The sequence below is a fragment of the Ascaphus truei genome, chromosome 2 (genome assembly GCF_040206685.1).
Source record: "Ascaphus truei isolate aAscTru1 chromosome 2, aAscTru1.hap1, whole genome shotgun sequence".
NCBI lineage: Eukaryota > Metazoa > Chordata > Amphibia > Anura > Ascaphidae > Ascaphus > Ascaphus truei.
In genome coordinates this window covers 131,430,380-131,456,252 of record NC_134484.1, presented here as the reverse complement: position 1 = coordinate 131,456,252, position 25,873 = coordinate 131,430,380, and the positions used below count along the sequence as shown (strand labels likewise).

Genomic DNA, 25,873 nt, shown 5'->3' with positions numbered 1-25,873 from the left:
AGACACAGAAGATGTTACGTTCGTTGACTTCAAATCATTTTAACATACATTTTCTAAAAATACGCTTAGTGAACTGATGTTTCAGTCGTATGAGTCAACTGTAAATAATCACCATTGTTCAATTGTTTCAGTTTTTCAACCTGCAAATTTTTGTACTGGAGGACTTTTTATTTTATTATATTTAGAATGCAAACTTTAATTAACATGACTAATGGAGATTTGTCTGTTGCTATTGAGGATGGTGGTCTGGAAATGCAGTTTTCAGAAGGTATAAAAGTCTTGGTAATTGTGCTCATATCGTTATTAATTTTACTCACCGTTCTGGGCAACAGTCTTGTTATTTTAGCTTTCATTGTGGACAAGAGACTCAGAAACCAGGGTAACTTCTTTCTTCTTAACCTGTCTATTTGTGACTTTTTCATAGGTAAGTTTTTGTTACAGTCGTCATTAAAATATCTTTTATCTAGTGTTAAATGTACATTATACAGTATAGTCTTACTAATTTTATAAATGGGGTGTTTCTATAAAGTGACTATCTGAATGAAGGTCCTGTTCCTAGCTTTATTTTGGGTAGCTTATTATGAAGCACAACACTAATTATTCTAACTGTATTTAAACATGTGAAATAAGCCCAACAACGTATTAGTGCTTTTTGGTGTATACTTCTTGCATTGTGGAGGCTATGTAAAAACACTAATTTCTTGAAATGAAAACATTTTAGTAACAAATAAAGTTCACACGTGCCACACAACACATGAAAATCATTTTTAGAAATTGGCATATCAAGGCGCATACATTTGTTACTCTTCCGTATATAAAAGTAATATATGCAGCAATTTCGAATGAGTTAGCTGCAATGTTCATTCCAAAAACTGAAAATAACATAATTTTTATTTTTCTATCTCCAACCTTTCCAGGTGCATTCAGCCTCCCACTGTATGTACCATATTTGCTGACTGGGAAGTGGGTACTTGGAAGATTTCTCTGCAAACTATGGTTAATTGCGGATTACACGATGTGCACTGCCTCTGCATTTAATGTTGCACTTATCAGTTATGACAGATTCCTTTCTGTCACTATGGCTGTAAGTATGCCTCTCTTTTTTCTCTGTTTATTTTTGCTTTGTGATCTCCAGGTACAGAATATGATACCACATTACTGTTCGCTTAGTGGAGACGTAATCTCTTGTGTGTCTACTTCAGGGAAGAGTACATGTGTGCATACAGAATTTGGAATGGATCTAAATGAGCTAAATATCAGTACATTAGGATATTAGGTAAATTATTAAAATGTATTACCGTTATGCCTTCTTGAGTTTCACAATCAGGTCATATCAATTGTTTTCTTTTTACAAAATTTAAAAAAAAAAATGTAAATCTTTACATAACCTTTATTATAGATTGCATCAAAGTTTGTATGTTGAGGCTTTCCCTTTTCTATTTTGTCTGTGGAAAAATATTAGTGCAGACAGCTTTATTAACAAGTTTATTACATTTAAAGTTTAATGTGAGTATTTTCAAATTTCATAATGCTTTGGTTCATAAGACTTTGAGTCATAAGCACTCATATTTGTGATGTAGAAAGAGAAATGCTTTGTTAGAGATTAACAAATCTGTTCAAGCAGTTTTGTTTGTAATTTAATTATTGGAAGGAACGCTAATAGCCCATGCAAAAATCCTTTGCACAAATAGGTACATCTGCTCAAATAAAGTATCTTGCACACTATTACCATGTACATGTCAAGCAACAGTAATCCTTACAGTGATCCCTGAGAGACCGTAAAAGGTGTGTTAGTAAGAAATCTACGCTTCCTTAGTGTCAAACAATGTTGTACCTATTTCAAATGATTAATCTTTTCCTCATAGGGAGATTATGTCTAAGGAAACTACTATTGCATATTTGAGTGACCACAGTCAAAAATTGTCCTGGTCAGTGGATGTTAGAAAGATGACTTAGATTCACGAGATTATAACATCAGGTCCCATGATGCATCTGTTTCAAATCAAATCCTTTCATTAACAGACAGTTTTCCAACCATTTCTATCTTGCCTGTGTTCCAAATAAAAGTAGAATCCTTGTTGAAGCAGCAGGGAGTGAAAAGGAGAAAGAAAACGAAGAGAACACGGGTAGAAAGAAAAGTGTCCAGAAAATAAATAAGAAAGAAAATGGTGATGGGAGAGCAAAAGGTGTATACTACGTGATAGAGAAAAAGTCAGAAACACAAGGGAGAGAGGCAATTGAAGAAGAAAGAACAGAAGAAAAAAAATTGCAGTGTAGGAGGGAGATAAAACAGCAAGTGAGAGAATGGGAGAGCAGTATAAAAATTAGGACTATCAAGGGAGAGAGAGAAAGGTAATGGGCAGAGGATGAGATTAAGGATATGTGAAGAATAGGTATAAGGGTTTGTAGGCAAAGCAAAAATAGAGAGTGAGCAGAATGGTTCAGAGAATGAAGGAAGCAGAAGAGAAATAATTATAGGAAGCAGAAGAGAAAAAGGGGGATATGAAAGGTGGAGAACAATGGCAAACACCAAAAGGAGGGAGTATGAAGTAGTTTGTGTATTAGTCTGGGGTTAAATAAATTTATACTGCGAGTATCTATTTATGAATGAGACAGGGCTTCGATAATAAAAGTGTACTCTTGGGGTCTTGGAAAATGTATTGCAAAGGAAGAGCAATGTCCGTTAGATAAGATGTACAGTATGTATTTATTTATAAAATGTTTTACCAGGAAGTAATAAAGACATTGAGAGTTACTTCTCGTTTTCCAGTATGTCCTGAGCATAGAGTTAAGATGACAAATAATACATGGTTACAAATACAGTTACATAAGTGAACAGGTATACATTATATACAAGACATTGCATGCACAGTTAGAGATAATATATATTATAGGCATACTGTATGTAAAAGTTACAGACCAGATTAAAATGTGAGACAGCTTTAGTTGTTAATTGTTGTGAACATCAGCTTGTGTTGGCATTTCATTAAGCACTTTATACAGCATTAGATACAGTATAACATGCAATAGAGGTGCTACTGCCACTTTGTTATCATCAGAAGTTGCATTACAGATTGTAATTCATGTGTTACTGTACGGCATGTCATCAAATGACAGGCTTTAACAATGTTTTAAGTCAATATCACGAGTCATATTTATTTGCTGCTATTAACTTTGGTCAAAATAATAAACTTAAGTTAGATGGTACTGTATAACTTTCTTACTTGCAGGACAGGGGAATTGTAAGTTGAAGTTCACTGGTAGGGTATAAACACGTGCAACGTTTGCAGAAAAAGAAAAATATTTAACAAAACAAATTTAAAGTCATTTACCCATCTTTAGTAAGTTACAAATTATATTTGCAAGAAAGAGAAGAATTCAATGGTTGTATCTATTAGAAAATATAAAGGTGAATTTGTGAGGCGGTGCATCTGCTATGCGGGAGAGAATTAACCGGACTGCAGACTAAAGGCACAAAACACTATTTATTCGCACATAAAAAAGCAAGGGGTAAAAAAAGCCCTGTTACACGTTTCACGCAGACACCTTTGCTTTGTCAAAGAAACGCGTAAGAGGGCTTTTTTATGCACCGCCTCACAACTTCACCTTCACATTGACCTGATTCTGGCTGGAGCATGCTGACAGTTCAAGAGGATCCACTCAACAACGGAGTAAGTAAAAATCTTCAATACAAAGTATCACTCTTGTTTTACTATAAACGTGTACCACTATGCCATTATGTTACAGAGTTTTCAATTGAATATATACAATCTTTCAAAGTTAATTCAGCAGCAACTTTGGCTGACATTGTGGGATATCTCCTCTAATACTTGAATATACTGTCTGGGATTTGTTTATATGTTGAGAGTTTTTCATAAATGTATATGGACTTTTTTTTAGTGAAGCATTACTTGGGATTTTCACTCCCACTTTCTCTATTTGAAAATGTAGACAATGTTTTAATGCTTTAATTATAGAGGTAAATAAGGATTTTAATCAGTTAGTGTTAGGACCTGCGATATTATGGTCATGCCTTGAAAGTGGCTCGCAGGCTTATACCCTTTGGCCAAAGGGTTAACTAAATTACTCTTTTTTTTAGAGAGAGAAATATAGGTATTTCACTGTGTATTTTTGTCATATTGGATGTTACTATGGACTTTTTTGTTTCTTGTTTTATACAATGTTTTAAGTTTGTCATATTTATTTGCTGCTATTAACTTAGAGTTGGTCAAAAATAATAAACTCAAGTTAGATAGTACTGTATAATGTTCTTATTTGCAGGACAGGGGAACTGTAAGTTGAAGTTCACTGGTAGGGTATTGACACATGCAAAGTTCGCAGAACAAGTGAAAATAGGCAATTGTTTTTGCAAAGCAGACTTGAAGACATTTGTTCAAGTGGAATCACAGGAGCAATTATAATGCAATTTTACCAAAATTGCACTGTAATCTGGCGATACTATTTGTATTTGTACGTATTCCCGATGAATGGGAACAAATGTTTACATTCTACGATTTCAACTAAGTTATGTGTGCAAGTTGTTGCTATTAAAAAAGGTAGAAAGGCTTATTATAGTGATATAATAACAAACTTTTACTAACCTAGGAATTTAGTATATTAAAATAAAGCAGTCAAGGTGGTATAGGCCACTATGGCAGTGAAGATCTTAAATTATTCTTATTCTTTCCAAATATTTGAAGATTTGTGTTGTGCCATGTTCTCAGTGGCTTCATTACAAAAATTAAAGTTGCAATAAAATATAGTTTTTGCTTTTTTGTTTGTTTTGTTTTTACTCTCATTAATGATGTTGGACAAAAAAAGGTTGGACATCTTTTTAGATGGGAAAGGTATACAGGGATATACCAAATAAGTATACATGGGAAGGATGTTGATCCAGGGATTAATCCGATTGCCAATTCTTGGAGTCAGGAAGGAATTAATTTTTCCCCTTAATGGGGTTTTTTGTTTGCCTTCCTCTGGATCAATAAGTAAGTATAGATATAGAATAAAGTATCTGTTGTCTAAATTTAGCATAGGTTGAACTTGATGGACGTACGTCTTTTTTCAACCTCATCTACTATGTAACTATGTAACTATGTAACTGTGTTTCTAATAATGCCTGAATGGCTTGAGAAACAATCAAGGTTTTATATACACTACTTGTTATCCATAGCCATTTGTACACTGGTTTTATTTAAATATATTGTTTTCATTCTTGTTACATTATAGCATATTGCAAACACTATTCTATAAATTATTAATATTTGCGCTGTCGTTCTTAGTTTTGAAAAAAAATTATATTTTGGCCACAATTAATCTGTTATGTTAAAAGGAGGATAGATTGGATATTAAAAGAATCATACTTTTTATCTCTTTGGCCAGGTGTTATATCGCTCTCAAGAAAAAAGACATAGTCAGACAGTTCTTAAGATGGCTGCAGTCTGGATACTGTCATTCCTTGTGTATGGCCCAGCCATTCTTTTCTGGGAAAGTTTTGTTGGTGAAAATAACTTTCCCGAAAGCTCCTGTATCCCAGGATTTTATTACACCTGGTATTTTATTTTTGGAGCGTCAGCACTTGATTTTGCTCTTCCACTTATAAGCATTTCATTTTTTAATTTGAGCATTTACTGGAGCATTCAAAAACGCAGCAGAAAGAAAAGACAGTCTTCAATTACTCCTCCTTCAGAAGAAAAGGAAACAACTGTGAGACCGTACATCATAGCAACTAATATTGTTCAAGCTCTACCACAAATAGATGGGAAAGAGGACATTAAATCACCTGTAAGGAAAAGGGTTAACATTGTTCTTTCTCTCAGAGAATGCTTTGGCAGTAACATTACGTCTTCTCCACAAACTGGCGGAACACATATTAAGAGGGATGTTAATATTATTAAACTCTCAAGGGACAAGAAAGTTGCGAAATCTCTAGCGATTCTGGTTTCTATTTTTGGCATTTGTTGGGCTCCCTTCTCACTTTTTGCCATTATCCGTGCTGCCTGTCACAATGATTGCACTAATTCTTTCTGGTATAAAGCGACACCCTGGTTGTTATGGATTAATTCAACAATTAACCCTATCCTGTACCCCTTGTGCCACGAAAGTTTTAGAAAGGCTTTTATCAAAATATTTTTACAAATTTGCATGAAGAAGTTTACAATGTAAATGGTCATTTTTATGTATTAGATTGATGCTTTTCCTCCAATGGCTAGCAATGTGCTGAAAACAGAATCATGTTAGACAGGTCACCCTATATGGTCAAATCCATGGAAGAGGTATTGGAGAGTTTATTTAAAAAAACATGTAATGTTTATTAAGAAGATATTTGCAACAGTTACATTCCCGAATAAAAAAAAACAAAGGAGTAGTAAAAGCAAAGCTCTACTATCTGAATGTTGAAGAGATATTTTTCCTTTCGTAGACCTAGATGCACTAAACTCTATTAAGCTTCTTAACGTGATATAAGAGTATCAGAGATAAATACTTGCAGATTAGCAATAATCAATCAATTGCTAATTTGGATGCCGACACATCCAGTCCACTAAGTGTTTAGTAGAAGGAGTCATTCCATTGTAGTGTAACTACACTGTAGTGTAAAGCTTCACAATTAAAAATCCAAGTAGTTTTTTTTCTAATTTCATAACTTTATTACTGCACTAAAAGCCCAGACTGTTACAATGTGATGTTGGAAAAAAAAAAAAACATACTGTATGCACTACTCGTTACTACACGGGATGCATGTCATATTAGCCAGGCATATAGGCCACACACCCTAATCAAAATTCATATTTTTCACATACCAGTGTTCCACTGAAATATATTGATACAAACAAAGCGAGGACGACCTAGAGGTGAAATGTTAAAACAATAGTAAGTGTTGGCTCTAAACCCAGGCCCACTACCACCACCGACACCAACACCAGCTGCCTGTTACTGCTGCCTGTGCCAACAAGCACACGATTAAGTCATCACCATCATCAAATCCTTCCTGTCACAGTTTTAAAAAAGCAATTAGTGCTGGACAAGTTCTGTCATTTATGTTACTAAACTCTTAAGAGCTGTTAAAATAGTCAGATGTGTCGCAAATGCAATCATAGGGACTTAATGACTTTGAGGAGCAGGGGGGTGTACTATATGATTCAACCGTTTAACTACCATTTACCTGTATTATGAATGAGGATTCTGGTTATGATGTGGATGTTGCTAATGCTGTTAAAGACTGTGATTTAAGTGGCACTGGTGGTGGTGGTGGTGCTTCCTTGGGCAATGGGGATGGATATGATTGTGTCTCAGATGAAAGTTATGATACTGTAATTGTTCTTCACAATTGTGAAAATATAGATTAAATGACCAGTAAAGCAATCAATACAAGTGGTAATGATAATATTAACAAGTATCTTGTGCATCTCCTGGTTTATATAAATAGTGGTTACTATCAGTTACGAAACCAATTGATATTTAAAGGGCTAGACATATCTGATCTTGGCATAGCAATAGATTTTTGAGGACTCAATCCAATATTTGTTATATTAATGTGTAATCACTCTTTATCAAAGGAAATCCCCTTGATGTACAATTATAATACAATGTATGAAAATGCACTAAATATAACAAAAATAATAATAATTTAAATTACAAATGTGTATCACAGTTTGCCCCCCCACCCCCAATCGCAGATGGGGACCATGTGTGGAAATACACGTGTGTAACCGTGTGTGGTGCATTACCTGATAGGCTCACAGAAGGCCTGAACCTCCGCCGCTGGGAGCCTGGGGTTACCTGATTATTCGGATACAGCGCCTCCACCTGTAAGGGTTCCCAACAGGGTGGGATGGTCCTCTTACAGGAACAATAATAATAATAATAATGCACGCACACAACATATGCTAGCAACCGTTTTACTATAACTAATAACCTTGGTACTTTGTACCACAAAGTAATATGCATATAACCATACGTATAGAAGTTCACCACCCCACACATCAACATAGGTGTCCCCCAAAGTACCTGGGTGCTGGGCACCAATTCCCTGATGTCCCTTATGTCCAAGCTTACTAATGTGTTGGAGATAGCGCTATCCCGTGGAGTGTTAGTGCACTACTATAGGTACCTGCCCGGGGCTCCGGCACCCGGGTACAGCAAGATAACAGAATTGAATCCGCCTGATCCGACGTGCCGTCCACCTACGCGTGGGGTGAATTCCGGCGTGGATAATATCACCGTACACCGTACCTATACCTTGGGGCTGGTCCGTCTCCAGCCCCCAGTCCGCAGTCACTGCGTGGCAGGGTCCTCCGTGAAGATTGTCTCTATCTAGAGGGAGTCTGATCCCAGACCCAGTGATAAGGCAGCGCAGAAGATGAGTGGTTCCTTGGTCTAATCAAATAGCTAAAGGGGCAGATTCCTTGCTTAAGGCCTGTCCCTGAAGTACCACAAGCTGGAGCAAGGATAATAGTTATCTGGGACTTAGGGGGTAACTAGGCCTAGTGCCAGGGGCTACTGCTCCCTGCACACACACCCTAACTCACCCAGCCTATGCCTCTTGGGAGTTGTAGTCTCCGCAGAGTCTATTAGTTATTGCCCCCGCGTGCGCGATCAGAACTGCGCATGCGCAACTCTGTAATGGCCACCGCAACTCCCGATAGCATCTGCGCATGCGCGACCACAGCGCATACACGCGCATATCCAAAATGGGGGCCCCCACTAGCCAAGTGCGCCACAAGCGACCGGCTCACCTCACTAGCCGCCCGACACCTGCAACCCCCCCCCCCCCCGCAGGAGGTAAGGGCCATGGAAGCGCCAAGGGGAACCGGGCTACAAATGCAATCATTCATAGGGACAATTCTAACTATGAAAACCCTAAACTCATTGAAATATATACAAACACCATCTCCAAAATGCATCCCAATGTCAAACTTAATATACATAAACAATAATAGAATCATTTCATAATACAAGCCAGTAAACACACACAGAAATATGAAGCCCAATGAATGATATATTACCAATATAAAACGAGGAGAGAGTAGGGGGCTACCCCATACTAGGGGAAACTACACTATTGTACTAGTGCCCTAATGTTCATTCAGTCCTCCAGGGGTGAGGGTCACCATTTGGAAGATCCAAAAGGTTTCCTCTCTACACAGGGGTTTTAACTTAATCACTCCCAATATATGAGGTGGGACTGTGGAATATGTTCCAAAACCATTATTGACATACTACTGGGATCTTTCTGTTGACAATGAGAGAAATATCTTGGTACCCCATGTTTTTGGCGCCCATTAAAATGTCTCTCATGTGTTCTGGGAATCTCCATTTAATTGGAGTGTTGTATGTCCTATATATTGAAGGCCCCAGGCACAACCCAACAGAAAACCACATACGTGGTCTTGCAGATTATAAAACCCCTTCCTTTATAATGACTTTTATTATTATGGGAAATTCTTTCATTTTTCATTAATAAAGGAACATGTAGTGCATCGGATGTAGCCACATTTAAAATTGCCATACAGTTTTGAACTTTCTTAAATCTTCTAAAGTGGCTTCAACATACAAGGAGCTAAAATATTCTTTATGTTTAACAAATGGATGAGATGGTAGCTGATCAATAATATTTAGTAATTAAAGATGTATTTTTTTGCAGATGCACATTAGACAGTTTCCCATAGGTTTCGTTTTTCTGTTGCACTCTTGTTTCTTTGTTCCCTCAAACATAACAAAAGAATGCAACAGAAACATGAAACCTATGAGAAACCTATTTGGAAAAAACAACATCTTTTATTACCAAATATAATCGATCAGCTTTTAAAATACAAAAAGTCTTGTCTAAACAAAGGGGGATTTTGACCTCTGATCCATTACTAAAGAATAGTCTACCATCTCATCCATTTGTTATATTTTAAAAGGCCAAAAATATACCATGTAGGTCTTCATTTAGGACGGAGTTCGGGGTGGGAGAAGGAGTGTATAAAGTTGTACCTCAAGGTTCGGTACTGGGACCACTGCTTTGTAACTTCTTTATTCATGACCTTGTGGTAGGCATAGAGAGCAAAGTCTTTCTATGCTCTATGGGGTAGATCAATAGAAGTCTGTCATGAAGTGACGTGACGGCGTAACGACAATGCCACAATGCATTTCGTACTACATCGAATAAGATTGTATAATCAGAGCAGGGTGTAATTTCTCTCCAGAAGGACTTGGATAGACTGGAAACTTGAGCAGGTAAATGGCAAATGAGGTTTAATACAGATAAATGTAAGGTTATGCATTTTAGAAACAAGAATAAACAGGCAACTTACAAATGAAATGGGGATAAATTAGGAGAATCCTTGATGGAGAAGGATTTTGGAGTGCTGGTAGACAGCAAGCTTAGCAATAGTGCCCAATGTCATGCAGTAGCTGCAAAAGCAAATAAGATCTTATCTTGCTGTAGCCTTGTCCTCCCTTTAGTTCTCCTCACATCCGCTGCAGGCAGGTAGCCGGTAAGGGCGCCACCATTTTGTTTGTGCGCTCACATGCGCAAAAAAGGTTAATGCATGCAGAGGTTCATCAGCCCCAGGGGCTGCACAACACATGAACCAGTACAGCCAATAGGGCTGCTAGAATCTCCTAATGGGAGATTGGAACTTTGGGTGTGCTTGAAATTTGAGCTGACAGGAGAGTGGCAGTTAGAGCGGGGACAAGGAAGGAGTAAGTTATATGTGCAGATGTCAGTGGCATCTGCACTAGGCCAGATACCCCCTATTATGCCACGACTCCCACATAGTTTGTGGCTGCGATAGGGACTTACCCCTCAGATAGAGACCCTGCCCTGCTTAGCAATATTAGTGTTAGGGACACAGGGAGACGCCGCACGGTGGCTGCGGCCTGTGGTCCAGGACACAGATCGCCCTACATTAATAAAGACATTGTTTACGGTGGTACAATCCATGAGGGACCCCATAAACATAGAGGCGGAGTCTTCATTTTATCAGCATCGGATCCATTGATCCCAGCATCAACGCGCCCAGGTGTGGCATTACCCGGCAGGTATCCAACGCATCGGTGCACCAACTCAAACACTATAGTGGGGCATCACTGTCACACACACCTTGGGTGGGGAAGCGGAGCATTGGAGGGTATGGCCATGCGTGGCCGGTTGGTGATATATATCCTAGGTTATTTATGTTCAGTAAAACAGTTATCTTTCATAAGTGTGTGTTTTATTGTATGTGGGTCCTGTAGCGGGGTTATTCTACATCATACTGTAGAATCCTGTACAGGTGGAGGCGTTACCAACTGAACATCGGTTCAGGTATACCCCAGGTCCCAGTAGCGAAGACTCAGATCTCCTGTGCACCACAGGTATTGCACCATATACACACACCGTAGCCACACATCTCTCAGTCGGTGGGGAAAGTGCGCTACATTTAATTAAATGGGGGTATGGATAAAGGAACGTAAGCATAATTAAGCCCACACCTTGAATATATACAGTTTGGGGCCCACTCTATAAAAAAAAAAATATTATGGACATCGAAAAATGTGTAGAAGAGCCATGATATTAATAAAGGGGATGAATAATCTGATTTATGAGGAAAGGTTAGCTAAATTAGAGTTGTTTACATTAAAAGAGAGGCATCTAAGAGGGGATATGATAACTATATACAAATATATTCAACGTCAATACACAGAGCTTTCAAAACCTCTATTTGTCCCATGAGCAATACAAACAACACAGGGTCATTCCTTAAAGTTGGAAGAAAGAAGCTATCACCAGCAACAAAGGAAACTGTTCATCACACTACAGATGTACAGTAGTAAGATTTACTGCCTCTGTTAACACAGACTGACAGACTGAAATCTGCGGCAGTCTGTAGCATGTCATACAGCACCCGAAAGCAGTACATTTTTTGTCCCGGGATTATTAAAGCAGTGTTAACCTTCCTGGACCAGAGAGTATGTAATAACTGTACACTGGAGTACTTGAGAGAGAAGTGGTCTATCTCTGTGTCACCCTGAGTCGCTCACACAGTGATCCAATGTTTTATTATTATTTTTTTTTCTCCACTGTAGGGGCTGCCAGTAGCTGCCCCATCTGGGCCCACGTGGCTTAGAATGGGAGCTTTAATACCTTGCTTCAAAACAGACTTTTTCTAAGATCTTGATTTGGAATGTAATTTCTTTGATGTACAGATGTAGCAAGACTTATTGTCCTCTGTACCTTGACAAGGAGCCAGATTCCACCTCCGGGAACACTTTGTTTAGTGCGGTCCCATCAACAGAACTATTTTTGGGGTCTATTTATTTCATTGCAATTTAGAATGTCCCCAGCAGATAGCACACTGAATATCTCTATCCATGAAACTAGCTCATATGCTGTCCACAACGACACACCTAAAACTTAAACAGAACAGCATGGCAGAGTTAGTAGCAACCCTTGCTGCATTTAGAGCACCAGACACCTATCCCCTGGCGACCCCAACAAATGGGTCTATGAATCCGGTGTGGACTTCCATGTTTCAAACCTCTGGCTGGTAAATATCCTCAGTAGGTTTAGTGTCAGTGCGATGGTCCAGTTCAGTTAGAGAGAACCTATTTATTTTTTCACATTTTTTCATTATGAATTAATTTAAGAGTACTGTGACAGAGTGAAGTCATTCGCTGATAATTATGCATGGGAAACGTACCTCTGACGGCTGAAAGCAGCAGTGATCAGGTTTGTGGGTACATACAATAAACAATAGAAACAAGCACAAGACATTTTACAAAAGTATTGGCATATCTTGAAGGCAGATATTGACATTAATGAAGTCTTACCCACATACCCATTCATGGTGAGCAGACCGGCGCGAAACGAAGGAACACTCTGGTACATAGCTACTTTGATGGACATACAGATGCAGCGGCCGTTATTCGAATGCTTCACGCGTTGTATACCTCGGAATACCCATGTCATGACGCATGATTTCTTCCAACTTTACCGCCTTAAGATGCGTGTTGACTTGTATTTTTATCATGTGCAGAAAATGGCATTTTAGCGTTCTCTGCAATACTGTTGAGAAACTCAAGTGGACAATCTCGAGTTGTTATCTTAATAATCTACGTAATAGCAATTCAACCTGTCTTTTATTGCTGTACAGTACTTCAAGTGTCTGTAATTGTAATTTGAAGATTAACGTTACGAGTTCATACTGTATAGTGTATAGTGAACATATGAAAGAAGTCCTTTCTGAGGCTCCATAGCCATACACAGATTAAAAATATGAGCACACATACAGTACAGTAACAAAAGTATTTTGTACGAATTAAATGTTGTATTTGTACAGGATAATAAAGGGAAAAGGAGTAATACAAAAATACGTTGCTTCTTCCGAATGTAAAAAAAAAATTTCCGCTCATGCGTGTACAGTATATCTAACTGGAACCTTGTTGAAACGCATATGCGTGTCATCACATTTAGGTGCATGCGTTTATGTCTCATTGGAACCTTGTTGAAACGCATATGCGTGTCATCACATTTTGGTGCATGCGTGTATGTCTTTGAACAACGAGTACAGGTATAATCCTGCACACCCGGATGAGTGTGATTCTGACTCCACTTTCTGGGGGATTTGGCAAGAATGACTTCTCATTCAATGTGAATTTCAAGTCTGAAAAAAAAAACCATCCCTTTTTTTTTCTCTTGACATGGGCTTGCTTAACAATTTTTGCTATTCTTCAAATCAATCACTAGCTTTTTAATTCTACACTACAGTCATGTATACTGTACTTTGAGGTGGGTGGCATACTGTAATTTTTATTTGCGGGTGGAGGGGTTCAAAACATGAACTGTTCAAAAGATTTAAATTCATGAGAATCATTTGAACACCCCCACCCCCAAATAAAAAAAGATGCTATGATTTCCGCATGCGTCATCGCGTCATTGGGAATTAAAGCAGCAGTTCAAGCAATATCCTACATGTGTGTCCGTACGATGAGAACAAACTTCTGATAGGCTCTGGCTCTTGATCCCCGCCCTCTCCCTAGCTGTCCACCAATTGTACTTTATCTACTGTAGTACTGTAACTGCTCAGTCAATCATATTGCAGGACTACATTTTCAATAATTGTGCAAGAATTGAATTAAATAAAATAGCCCTGAGCAAAGTGATTGATTACAGGACAACGGACCGATCTGCAGTTTACTGTAGCTACAGTAATCACTTGTCTGTGTGCATATTGTATTGATGCTTATATAGTTTTTTAATACTTTTTTTAAACACGGCAGCTTGAACTGCAGCTTTAAACTTAATACTGTACTGTATAGTGTATAATATACAGTAGTACATTATATTTTCCTTCATTATAAACTTTGCCAAATGGGTTGAGATGAGCCACTGTCACTCCTGTTGTCTGCATTATAGTTGACAGATGACAGCTGGCCTGCTGCACCTGTAGTTGACAGCTGATGAAGCTGGAAATCTTTTTGGTACAAGCATGCTTGCTGGTACCTGTATGTGAAATCAGGCTCAGGGTGGAAATTTTGCAAGTATTCTGGCGGGGACAGGTAACAAGGATTGCCGTTCACCAGGTTTTCACTGACGGTCGGACCGTTATTGTAAGCCGTTGCTGGCGCTGTTGCTGGCGCTGTTGCCTGCACTGGCACATTGCTGGATTGGGATTGACGAATCTTATATGAATTAAACCCGACCTTTCTCCTTTTGCAGTTGCCATGATCAAATATACTGTAAAAATCTGGGACCACACCCCAATACCCTCTTCTATCTACGGTGCAGGGTTGATGCGAAAAAAAACACTGATCGTTACTAAAAGTTTGTCTTATCGAATGCTTCCACCCACGAACATCCGGTGAAAATTTGTAAAAATCATAGTTCGAAATTAAATTTTCATATATTTCTGCTACAGTCGCCATGTTATCTGCTGCAGCATTAATTGCAGAACATATTAAAAATGCATAACTACAGTCTGTTTTTTTATACGTGTACGGTGTACACAGTGTCCAGTCCAGTCAGCAATTGTGCAAGGATACTGTAGGAATGTAGAAAAAAGCACAGAGCATTGAGTTTTATAAGTTTTTATTATGAAACGCCTAAATTTGATAACGTCTTCAGCGTCTTCAAGGACCGAGGTCGATTCACAATGGGACACTGTGGTAGACTTGGTTTTTATCTGGTTTTTAAACACCTGTAAATTGACACAGTAGTACAGTACTGTACACATTACAATTCATTAATTTCTGCACCCAAAGAAATCTGAAAACATTAAATTAAAACAGATCAACCATGGTAAAGACAGGGGTGCCTGTAGGAGTACAGCAGCGCACATGAAAATGGCTCTGTTATTTGTTCGAATAACGGCCGCTGCATCTGTACCACACCAACATGGCTACCACCAAAACCAGTGGGATCATTTCAATGCCAGAGATGTAAGGCCTGCCAACATGTAAAAGCGTCCAAAGAATTCAGTAACCATGATAGCTCTTGGAACTTCCAGATCCGTACATTCATTAACTGTACCACCACAGGAGTAATCTACCTACAGACGAGACCACGAGTATTCTAAAGCTTGCCTTAAACTAGCCTGGTTACATTCTGGATACGTGCTGGCTAGTTTAACCTGTCTAGTTTAAGGCATTTCTTCATTGACTAATGACCCATAGGATTAACACAGCAGGTGTCCCTGGCAGTCCCATTCAGTTTGAATGGGACTGCCAGGGACCCCTGCTGTTAATCTGATGGGCCATTAATCAATGCAGAAATGCTTTGTCTAGTTTAAGGCACGTTTAAGGCATGTATCCAGCATGTACCTGTGTGTACCTGGGTCTTTTTGGTGATTGCCACTGGTTTGTGTTAGAATAACCGTGGGCACTACAGTTGGCACCTGCGTATGTGAGAAAAAATACGTAGGCAAAACGTGACACCAATTCAAACAGCGTATAACCACAGGATTATTGATGTGAGGAGACGGTCTGAGGCCGCCAGGATGGCGAATCCTCACATCTGAGACAAGCCTGCTGGACACAGCCCTGTCTACAAGGAACTAGCCTTCCAACCCTGCAGAGGCATTAAAGCTGCTGTTGCAGTATCCAGAAGGGATTACTTGGACTCTCTTGGGGCAGAGCTCCCAAAACACAGATAAGAACTTTTATATTTTCATGCCAGACGTTTGCATAATATTGTTTGACCTGGATGTTGGTTAGCTACCCAGGGGATAGCTAGGGACCTTCTGTATAATTAATCTACCAAGGGGAGTAGAGTTTAATTTATAGTTAGTTTTCCTTAAATGGACAGTGTGCCTATTAATGAATTGTCTGACTGTGGAAAAATAAACCACTAAATTAAAAACCTTATCCACTGTTTGGGACTCTTCCTGACCCCACTGCGAGGCCATCCTGCCACTAGTACCTACAGGTACTGCACAGTACTGCACGTCTAGAAGGTTGACTGTGCTACTGCTTCATACAATAGTATTTACAAAATGCTAGAGAGTGTGTATTAAATGTCTTTTTTTTCTTATAAGCTGCAGCCTCTGACATGAGAAAGTACTGGAAAGTGCTAGCCCCTGATTGTACTGCCTTACGAATACCATAGAGGTGTAAATGTACCATTTTTCCTATTTGTAGGGATTCAGTAGACAACATCTCTCTTTCCATAATACCAAGGGAAACGTTACAACTATATACTAGACACTGCAGGGGACAACCATATTAATTTGCCTAATTAATCTTCCAGCATCACATGCCTTTTCAACGTTATACCGAGTGGGCCAGACGTGAACTTTGATGCATCCCGAGGTAAGAAGATTATTCCAAACAATTTGAGGAGAGCTATTTTAGATGAACTTGGGAAGCTACTACTGCAGAATTCATGACAGTAAAAGACACGATTAACAGACTTTTACGACATCTGATTACTGTGGGCTTTAGTAATCATTGACTAAAACTGACTAAAACTGATGAAAACATGACATTTTTTAATTCATATAGTTTCAATTAAAAAAAATTAAGTCTGGGGTGTGGAATTGTTACGGGGTGTACAATTGTTTTGTACTAAACTAAATTTGTTTTAATCCTTGTTTTGCAGATTCTGAAGGTTGATCACTGTATGCATCCATTCAATTGGCATATACCTGTACTACACATGCGCACAAATTCAATAGAATGCATATGCATATGCAAGTTAAATAGAGCACACATGCGCAGTAGTGTACCGACACAGCAGCACAATTTATTTAATTCCTCTATTTTTTCTTGATAATCTTACAGGTGAAACTGTACAAGAGACAGCCAGAAGATGTTGGTAGAAGAATTTTGGATTATTGTATGATTGTAAGATAATTGCATTATTTCCCAAAGTCTTTGTTATTTCTATCTATTTTACTTTAATAAAAAAATAATTATTAATTAATACTGCAATTTATAAATACGTTTTAGTTATATAACGTTTGTTTTAGCATTGAAACCGTGTATGGGTATGAGCGGTGGGTTACATTGAATTTAGATTAAAGACACACTAGCACCACCTATAATTACTACAAAGTACTACTGCTGGTACAAAACTCTATTTGGCAGCAACAGGACAACCGCGGTCATGGGCCCGCAACATGCAAAGAAATTCCAGCCAATTAAACTTGGTTTAGCGCGGTCATAGAAACAAGTAGTTTTGCTACATCTCTAGCCACTTTTTGTTGAGCAAACTCAGATATTCAATGTTTTTAAATACTTGCACATTAAACCATGTACAGATGTAGCAGACATTATTACCCACATTAACATAGGTTAATGCACAAAATAGCACGTGTTATCGCCTTAGCTTTTGTTTTTAAAGCACTACTGTTAAATAACTTGCCAGTTTAAACGCAATACATCACGTTAACGGGTGCAATAACGTATGCTACGTACAGTATGTAGCTGATCTAATATTTCCAGCAGAACATGGGTAAGGTAAGTGTCCTGGAACTAGATTCCATATTCCTCTGTCTCTCCTTTAGTTTATGGGATTCATTTCTCCCTTGTTCAGTTGCCTGTCATTTTCCCCTGTCCCAGCAGCTTGCTGTGTGAGAAAATGCAACATTATTGCTACATGTTGTGGCTCCCTTAGACATTTCAGTGAGTTGCTATAGCAGCCCCAGCCTTTCTCTCAAATGAGCTAGTCTGCTTTCTCCCCCTCTGCTCTGCCCACAGATGATCTGTCCCCAGGCTACCTTGCTACCCAGCATACATTGGGACTTCCTTTTCCACCTTCACCACTGGCTGAGGGAGTACCTGCTGTAACTGCTCTAGTGGCAGGATTACCCTTTTCACCTGTCCTTAACTACAAAGCACCCACAGAGAGACATTATCTAAACACCAACATCTCTTCACAAGTGCCTGTCTTTTATGCTGCTTTCCCCAAATAAAGTGAAGAAAAGATACAGGACTTCTTGTGCTTTGAAAAGAGGGCCGAGTTGAACCTATCTGGGCTAATCATCTTACACATGACCCTGGCCTCCAGAATAGTGAAAAGGATACCGTGTGCCTTACAGACACTTACAGGAGCTGCTACTCTAGACTTTATGATAACACAGAGCAGTCTCTGCAGACTGAAATCAGCAAGCAGCTTACACTGCACACGCAGCTTTGCAGACAGAAAGTCCATAACACACAGAGCCTTGATTGCCTTCTCTGTCTTTTTGAGTCCACCCTCTGCACAGCTCCATAGTAAGGGATTACCATCTCACCTTACCTTGCGCACGTTCCCACGGCCAGCGCCACCAAGGGCCACGCCACCGGACACCCGCCAGGACACCGGCAGAGCCACCGGACACCTGTGAATACAGCTACCCCTACAATTAACGCTGCAGGACAGCGCTCGACATCATCTGAGACAGTCGCCCATCGCTGACACAGGTAAAATACCGCACGCCACACGCACTGGCTTAAAGCCTACACACACCTACAGCATGGCAGAACTCAGAGCCTCACCAGATATCACGCAGGAGAGGGATCACTCAGACACAGAGACCGCTGCGCAACTGCAACAGGCGCAGACAGACGCAAGGCCTAAACGGACAGTCACACTGACACAAAAGGCCCACAAAAAATATGAGACTGACATTGAAGCGCACCGCGCTAAATTAGAGTTTGCCTTGGAAACAGCCACACTTGGGATACGCAATGTCGCCAGCGCTGGCAATTATGTACAAATGCTCGAACAGGCAATAACTCAATTAAAGATAGATCACGCACGCTACCAAGAGCTGTCCGAGGCATAGGTCACTTACTTGGCCAGGACTAACACCGGCGAAAGCCTGCAAGAAAGGGACTTACAGCATAACATTGACTTGACATGTGACAGCTGCGTGCGAACCTCTATCACGGAAGCCGAGAGTAAGAGGAAAGACCTTTTGCTGGAAATCGCATCACAGTGCTCCAGCGCATCCAGGCACTCATCAAGGTCAGCAAGATCAGCGCAATCTCACGCGTCAAGCGCAAGCGCAAACGCCACCAAGGCGCGAGCCACCGCAGAGGCCACACGTGCCAGGGCCGAATATAGTCGGAGAGAGGCAGCCGTAAGGACAGAAAGAGCGCGCATAGAAGAGGAGGAGCAGAACGCCGTCGCTGCCAACGCCGCCGCTGCTAACGCCGTCGCTGCCAACGCCGCCGCCGCCGCTGCTACTGCCGCCACTGCTAAAGCCACCGCCGCTGCGCGTAGAAAGGCCGAATTGGACGCGGATCAAGAAGCTCTAAGCAAAGAGAAGGACGCCGCTGCCGCCATAGCCCAAGCCGAAGTCAAGCAAAGCCCCTAACCCTTCTACAAAGCAGGGCGGGGAGGAAGAAGTGGGAGATACACCCCCCACGATGTCGGTAGCGTCCAAATGCACAGAGGTATGTGGAGAAGGAAGCGACGGTAGATCTTGCTCTAAAATATGTCTGCTAGCAGTGCACCCAGAGGGACAACCCCAAAGAGCTAAAAGGATGTATGCAATCATCGACGACCAGAGCAACCAATCGCTGGTCAGGTCAGAATTCTTTGACATGTTTAACATACAAGATAGCGCTTCTCCTTACACTCTCAGAACATGCGCAGGGCGAATGGAGAGTACAGGGAGAAGAGTGAATGGCTACACCATATGCTCAATAGACGGCAAAGTGAACATGCCCATTCCCACACTCATCGAGTGCAATCACATGGCAGAAGATAGGAGCGAGATCCCCACACCAGACGTGGCGCGACACCATCCCCATCTAAAAGCTAATGCCGATCGTATCCCACCACTAGATGAAGGCGCCCAGATCATGCTGCTACTTGGCAGGGACATCATGAGAGCACACAAGATCCGCGAACAGCAAAACGGGGACCACAACGGCCCAAGCGCTCAAAGGCTCGATCTAGGATGGGTGGTAGTAGGAGAAGTATGCATAGACAGGATACGAGGACCCGACAACGTAGACGCCCTACGAACAAACTTGTTGGAGAACGGTCGTACATCCCACTTCAAACCCTGTCCGAACCACTTCCAAGTCCACGAGAAGCTCGAGACCAAAAGGAACTACGGAGACGCGCTTGTGACAGAAAAATACCCCAATGACCTAGGGAGTACAGTGTTCCAGACAACAAAGGACGACGACAAACAGGCGCCATCAATGGAAGATAAAGAATTCTTGAGGTTAATGGATAAGGAGCTCTTCAAGGACGAATTAGGCAGTTGGGTGGCCCCACTACCTTTCCGCTCGCCAAGAAGACACCTCCCAAACAACAGAGACCACGCCATGTCTAGGCTCGCTTCGCTTCGCCGTAACCTACAAAGGAAACCGGAGACCAAGGAACACTTTGTGGCCTTCATGCAGAAAATCTTCCACAGTGGCCATGTAGAGTCGGCGCCCCCACTGAGAGAAGGCGAAGAATGCTGGTACCTCCTGTCGTTTGGCGTCTACCACCCCCAGAAACCTGGCCAAATTCGAGTGGTATTCGACTCCAGTGCTCAGCATCAGGGAGTCTCCCTAAACGATGTTCTCCTCACCGGGCCGGATCTGACGAACAGTCTTCTGGGAGTGTTGATCCGCTTCCGCAAGGAGCCAATCGCCATAACAGCAGACATTCAACAGATGTTCCACTGCTTCCTTGTGCGAGAAGACAACCGTAACTACCTAAGATTCCTGTGGTACCAAGATGGCGTCATAGAAAACGAAATCACAGAGTACCGCATGAAAGTACATGTCTTTGGGAACAGCCCATCACCTGCGGTGGCTGCCTACGGCCTCAGAAGAACAGCCCAAGACGGAGAAGCAGAGTTCGGGAAAGACGCCAGGAACTTCGTCGAAAGAGACTTCTATGTGGACGACGGATTAAAATCAGTTCCTACCGAAGAAGAAGCCATAGATCTACTCAAAAGGACACAAAAAATGTTAGCAAATGCCAACCTAAGATTGCACAAAATAGCTTCCAATAGTGCCATAGTGATGAAGGCGTTCCACGCAGATGATCAAGCAAACGATCTCAAGAATTTGGATCTGGGGACCGACACGCCTCCCATACAGTGAAGCCTGGGGATAAGCTGGAATCTTAAAACAGATACCTTTACGTTCCAGGTAGCCATTGAAGAAAAACCCTACACACGTTGCGGAGTCCTGTCCACCGTTAACAGTCTTTACGATCCGCTAGGATCCGTGGCTCCTGTCACTATACAAGGGAAGTCTCTTCTCAGAGAAATGTCCTTCGAAAAGCAGGAATGGGACACCCCACTAATCCAGAAAAATGGAAAGAGTGGGAGACGTGGAAGTACTCCTTGAAGGCCCTCGAGCAACTTCAGATCCCACGCCCCTACTCACCTATATCTCTCACCGCCGCACACAGCAAAGAGCTTTGCGTATTCTCAGATGCCTCCACAAAGGCTATAGCAGCAGTGGCCTACCTAAAAACCACAGACGTGGGTGGAAGTTACCACGTCAGGTTCATCCTTGGCAAGGCTAAGCTGGCGCCACAACCCGCCCATACTATACCCAGACTCGAGCTATGTGGTGCAGTGTTAGCAGTAGAACTGGCGGAGCTCATCGAGAACGAGATGGACAGCAAACCAGATGCCGTCAGATTCTACACAGATAGCAAGGTGGTACTGGGCTACATATACAACAAGAAAAGGAGATTCTACGTATACGTGGCCAACCGTGTAGAAAGAATCAGGAAGTCAACCCAACCAGAACAATGGCACCACGTGCCCACAGATCAAAATCCTGCAGATCACGCCACCAGATCAGTACCCGCATCACAACTACAGAACACATCATGGCTCACAGGACCAACGTTTCTTGCGCAGCCCGCGGAAACGCCACCAACGCCAGTTGGCGACTTTGAACTCGTGGATCCCGAGAAGGATACGGAGATAAGGCCCCCACAAGTATCCGTGTTACTCACCAATGTATTGCACAGAAACGCATTCGGATCACATCGATTCCATCGCTTCTCAAGGTGGACAGCCCTACTGCGAGCAGTAACCAATCTCAGGCATATAGCCTTCTCCTTCCATCAGACACCAGATGGTAAAACTACCGGCTGCCACGGCTGGCACATCTGCAAAGAGTTGCGCACCGTGGAGGAAGTCGCAAGGGCTAAGGAAACTGTTCTCCGTCATGTTCAGAGAGAAACGTATGAGGAAGAGGTCAATTGCATTCGTGGAGGGAAGAGTGTTTCCAAAAACAGCCCACTTTGGAAGTTGAATCCCTTCATCGACGATGACGGCCTCATGAGAGTAGGAGGCCGCCTCAACAAGTCCCAACTGAGCAGGGAGGAAAGCAATCCTCTTATCATCCCTGGCCGGCATCACATCGCTACTTTGTTGGTGCGCTACTACCACGAACAAGTCATGCATCAGGGACGACACTTCACCGAAAGGCGCTATTAGGGCGGCGGGCATTTGGGTCATTGGCATGAAAAGGTGCGTGGCCAGTAATCTCCACAAATGTTTTAGGTGCCGAATGCTGCGAGGCAAAAGCCAAGACCAAAGGATGGCAGATTTACCTATCGCATCCTCCTAATGCCTAAATCGGACTATAACAAGGAAGAACTGACTACCAGTTCTGTGGACTCTGAGAGACATTGTGGTGCATCAAGCTAACCTAGAGCTGTGCATCCACCTACCTTACCGAGATGGCAAAGGACTTCAAGCTGGTGGTACCGGCCAGTATCCCATCGTTATGTGGACATGAACTTTGCATCGTTATGTTATGTTATATTGCACATATGTTCCACATATACCTAGAATATAGTGGTATATCCAGATACCAGACGGGGAGTGTCCAGGAACTAGATTCCATATTCCTCTGTCTCTCTTTTAGTTTATGGGATTGATTTCTCCCTTGTTCAGTTGCCTGTCATTTTCCCCTGTCCCAGCAGCTTGCTGTGTGAGAAAATGCAACATTATTGCTACATGTTGTGGCTCCCTTAGACATTTCAGTGAGTTGCTATAGCAGCCCCAGCCTTTCTCTCAAATGAGCTAGTCTGCTTTATCCCCCTCTGCTCTGCCCACAGATGGTCTGTCCCCAGGCTACCTTGCTACCCAGCATACATTGGGACTTCCTTTTCCACCTTCACCACTGGCTGAGTGAGTACCTGCTGTAACTGCTCTAGTGGCAGGATTACCCTTTTCACCTGTCCTTAACTACAAAGCACCCACAGAGAGACATTATCTAAACACCAACATCTCTTCACAAGTGCCTGTCTTTTATGCTGCTTTCCCCAAATAAAGTGAAGAAAAGATACAGGACTTCTTGTGCTTTGAAAAGAGGGCCGAGTTGAACCTATCTGGGCTAATCATCTTACACATGACCCTGGCCTCCAGAATAGTGAAAAGGATACCATGTGCCTTACAGACACTTACAGGAGCTGCTACTCTAGACTTTATGATAACACAGAGCAGTCTCTGCAGACTGAAAAGCAGCAAGCAGCTTACACTGCACACGCAGCTTTGCAGACAGAAAGTCCATAGAGCCTTGATTGCCTTCTCTGTCTTTTTGAGTCCACCCCCTGCACAGCTCCATAGTAAGGGATTACCATCTCACCTTACCCTGCGCATGTTCCCATGGCCAGCGCCACCAAGGGCCACGTCACCGGACACCGCTAGGACACCGGCAGAGCCACCGGACACCTGTGAGTACAGCTACCCCTACGCTGAACGCTGCAGGACACCGCTCGGCATCATCTGAGACAGTCGCCCATCACTGACACAGGTAAAAGACCGCATGCCACACGCACTGGCTATAGGCCTACACACACCTACAGCATGGCAGAACTCAGAGCCTCCCCAGATATCACGCAGGAGAGGGATGACACAGACACAGAGACCACTGCGCAACTGCAACAGGCGCGGACAGACGCAAGGCCTAAACGGACAGTTACACTGACACAAAAGGCCCACAAAAAATATGAGACTGACATTGAAGCGCGCCGTGCTAAATTAGGCATGTGCCAGGGCCGAATATAGTCGGAGAGAGGCAGCCGTAAGGGCAGAAAAAGCGCGCATAGAAGAGGAGGAGCAGAACGCCGTCGCTGCCAATGCCGCCGCTGCCAACGCCGTCACTGCCAACGCCGCCGCTGCTAACGCCGTTGCTGCCAACGCCGCCGCCGCTGCTAGCGCCGCCGCTACCGCCGCCGCTGCTACCGATGCCGCCGCTGCGTGTAGAAAGGCCGAATTGGACGCGGATCTAGAAGATCTAAGCAAAGAGGAGGACTCCGCTACCGCCATAGCCCAAGCCGAAATCTTAGAAGCAGCTGCGAGACAGGATGGCGGGGAGCTACCGTACAGACGGATAGCCTGAGAGGATCCAATCCAACGCACTGAAGACTACGTAAGGAGCCTCTTCAGTGTAAACACCAGTGCGCCATCTCAACACAGAGGGAGTGACTCCACAGACACCGAAGACTTGCTAGCTCCACGAGGAGAAGACACTGTTCCTTCAGTGGGACATGCTGTTAGGGATAGCCACAGCCGCAACAGTGATCCACACGCCAGCGCGCACACGGATGCACCACAACAGGCTCGCAATCCAGGTACACCCACACGGGAGAACACAGCCCCTCACACCGACCAGCAGCCACCACGCGTCCACGCCAAGGAAGAGGCGACCGCACGGACCCTCCCAGCAACTACCTCATAACACGACCAACACGCCGATGCCTTAGGCCTGACAGACATAGCCAAGTACATGATCCGGCGTGACCTGGTGCAAACAGGACTCATCAGCTTCAACGACCGCCCTGAGAACTTCCGGACGTGGAAGTTCACGTTCAAGGACGCAATCAACAGCTTGGACTTCTCAGCAAGGGAAGAGCTCAACCTGCTATTCAAGTTCCTGGGGAACGAATCCAGGGAGCACGCGAATAGACTTCGAGCGGCAAACGCGAACCAACCCCAAGTAGTTCTTGACCTAGTGTGGGAAAGGCTAGAAGAGTGCTACGGTAGCCCCGAAGCAGTCGAGGATTCGCTCTTCAAAAGAGTCGACAGCTTCCCCAAGATCACAACTAAAGATTACTCGAAGTTACGAGAGCTCAGGGACCTGCTGCAAGAGCTGGAGTTTGCAAGGAAAGACCATTCCTTAACAGTTCTCAACGTCTTGGACTCAGCTCGTGGAGTGAGACCCATCCTGGAGAAGCTACCCTACAACCTCCAAGAAAGATGGATTTCACAAGGCTCCAGATACAAAAGGGAGAAGCAAGTCGCCTACACCCCATTCTCAGTTTTCTTGAGCTTCATTCGCGAAGCAGCAAGGACGAGGAACGGCCCCAGCTTCATCTTAGGGGCACAGACCACATCTAGTGCCATCTACCCGAGGAACGAAAGGTCAGCAGCGAGAAACAAGGACACCAGAACACCCATCTCGGTCCATAGGACGGACGTGCCCCCTATGACCCACACGAGTC

At 42.6% G+C, this 25,873-nt stretch overlaps 1 protein-coding gene across 1 annotated transcript; it reads left to right on the top strand.

The window, feature by feature from the left end:
- Positions 1 to 204: 204 nt before the first annotated feature.
- On the top strand, positions 205 to 6,165 carry LOC142488141 (histamine H3 receptor-like). Its single transcript, XM_075588513.1, has 3 exons — positions 205 to 424; positions 918 to 1,084; positions 5,383 to 6,165. The coding sequence occupies exons 1-3, from the start codon at positions 205 to 207 to the stop codon at positions 6,163 to 6,165; spliced, it is 1,170 nt and encodes a 389-aa protein (XP_075444628.1).
- Positions 6,166 to 25,873: the final 19,708 nt, after the last annotated feature.

Coding starts and splice junctions, on each gene's coding strand:
- LOC142488141 (XM_075588513.1), top strand. CDS start 205: ATGACTAATGGAGATTTGTCTGTTGCTATTGAGGATGGTGGTCTGGAA. Junction 425..917: donor TATTTGTGACTTTTTCATAG/GTAAGTTTTTGT, acceptor CAACCTTTCCAG/GTGCATTCAGCCTCCCACTG. Junction 1,085..5,382: donor TCCTTTCTGTCACTATGGCT/GTAAGTATGCCT, acceptor CTCTTTGGCCAG/GTGTTATATCGCTCTCAAGA.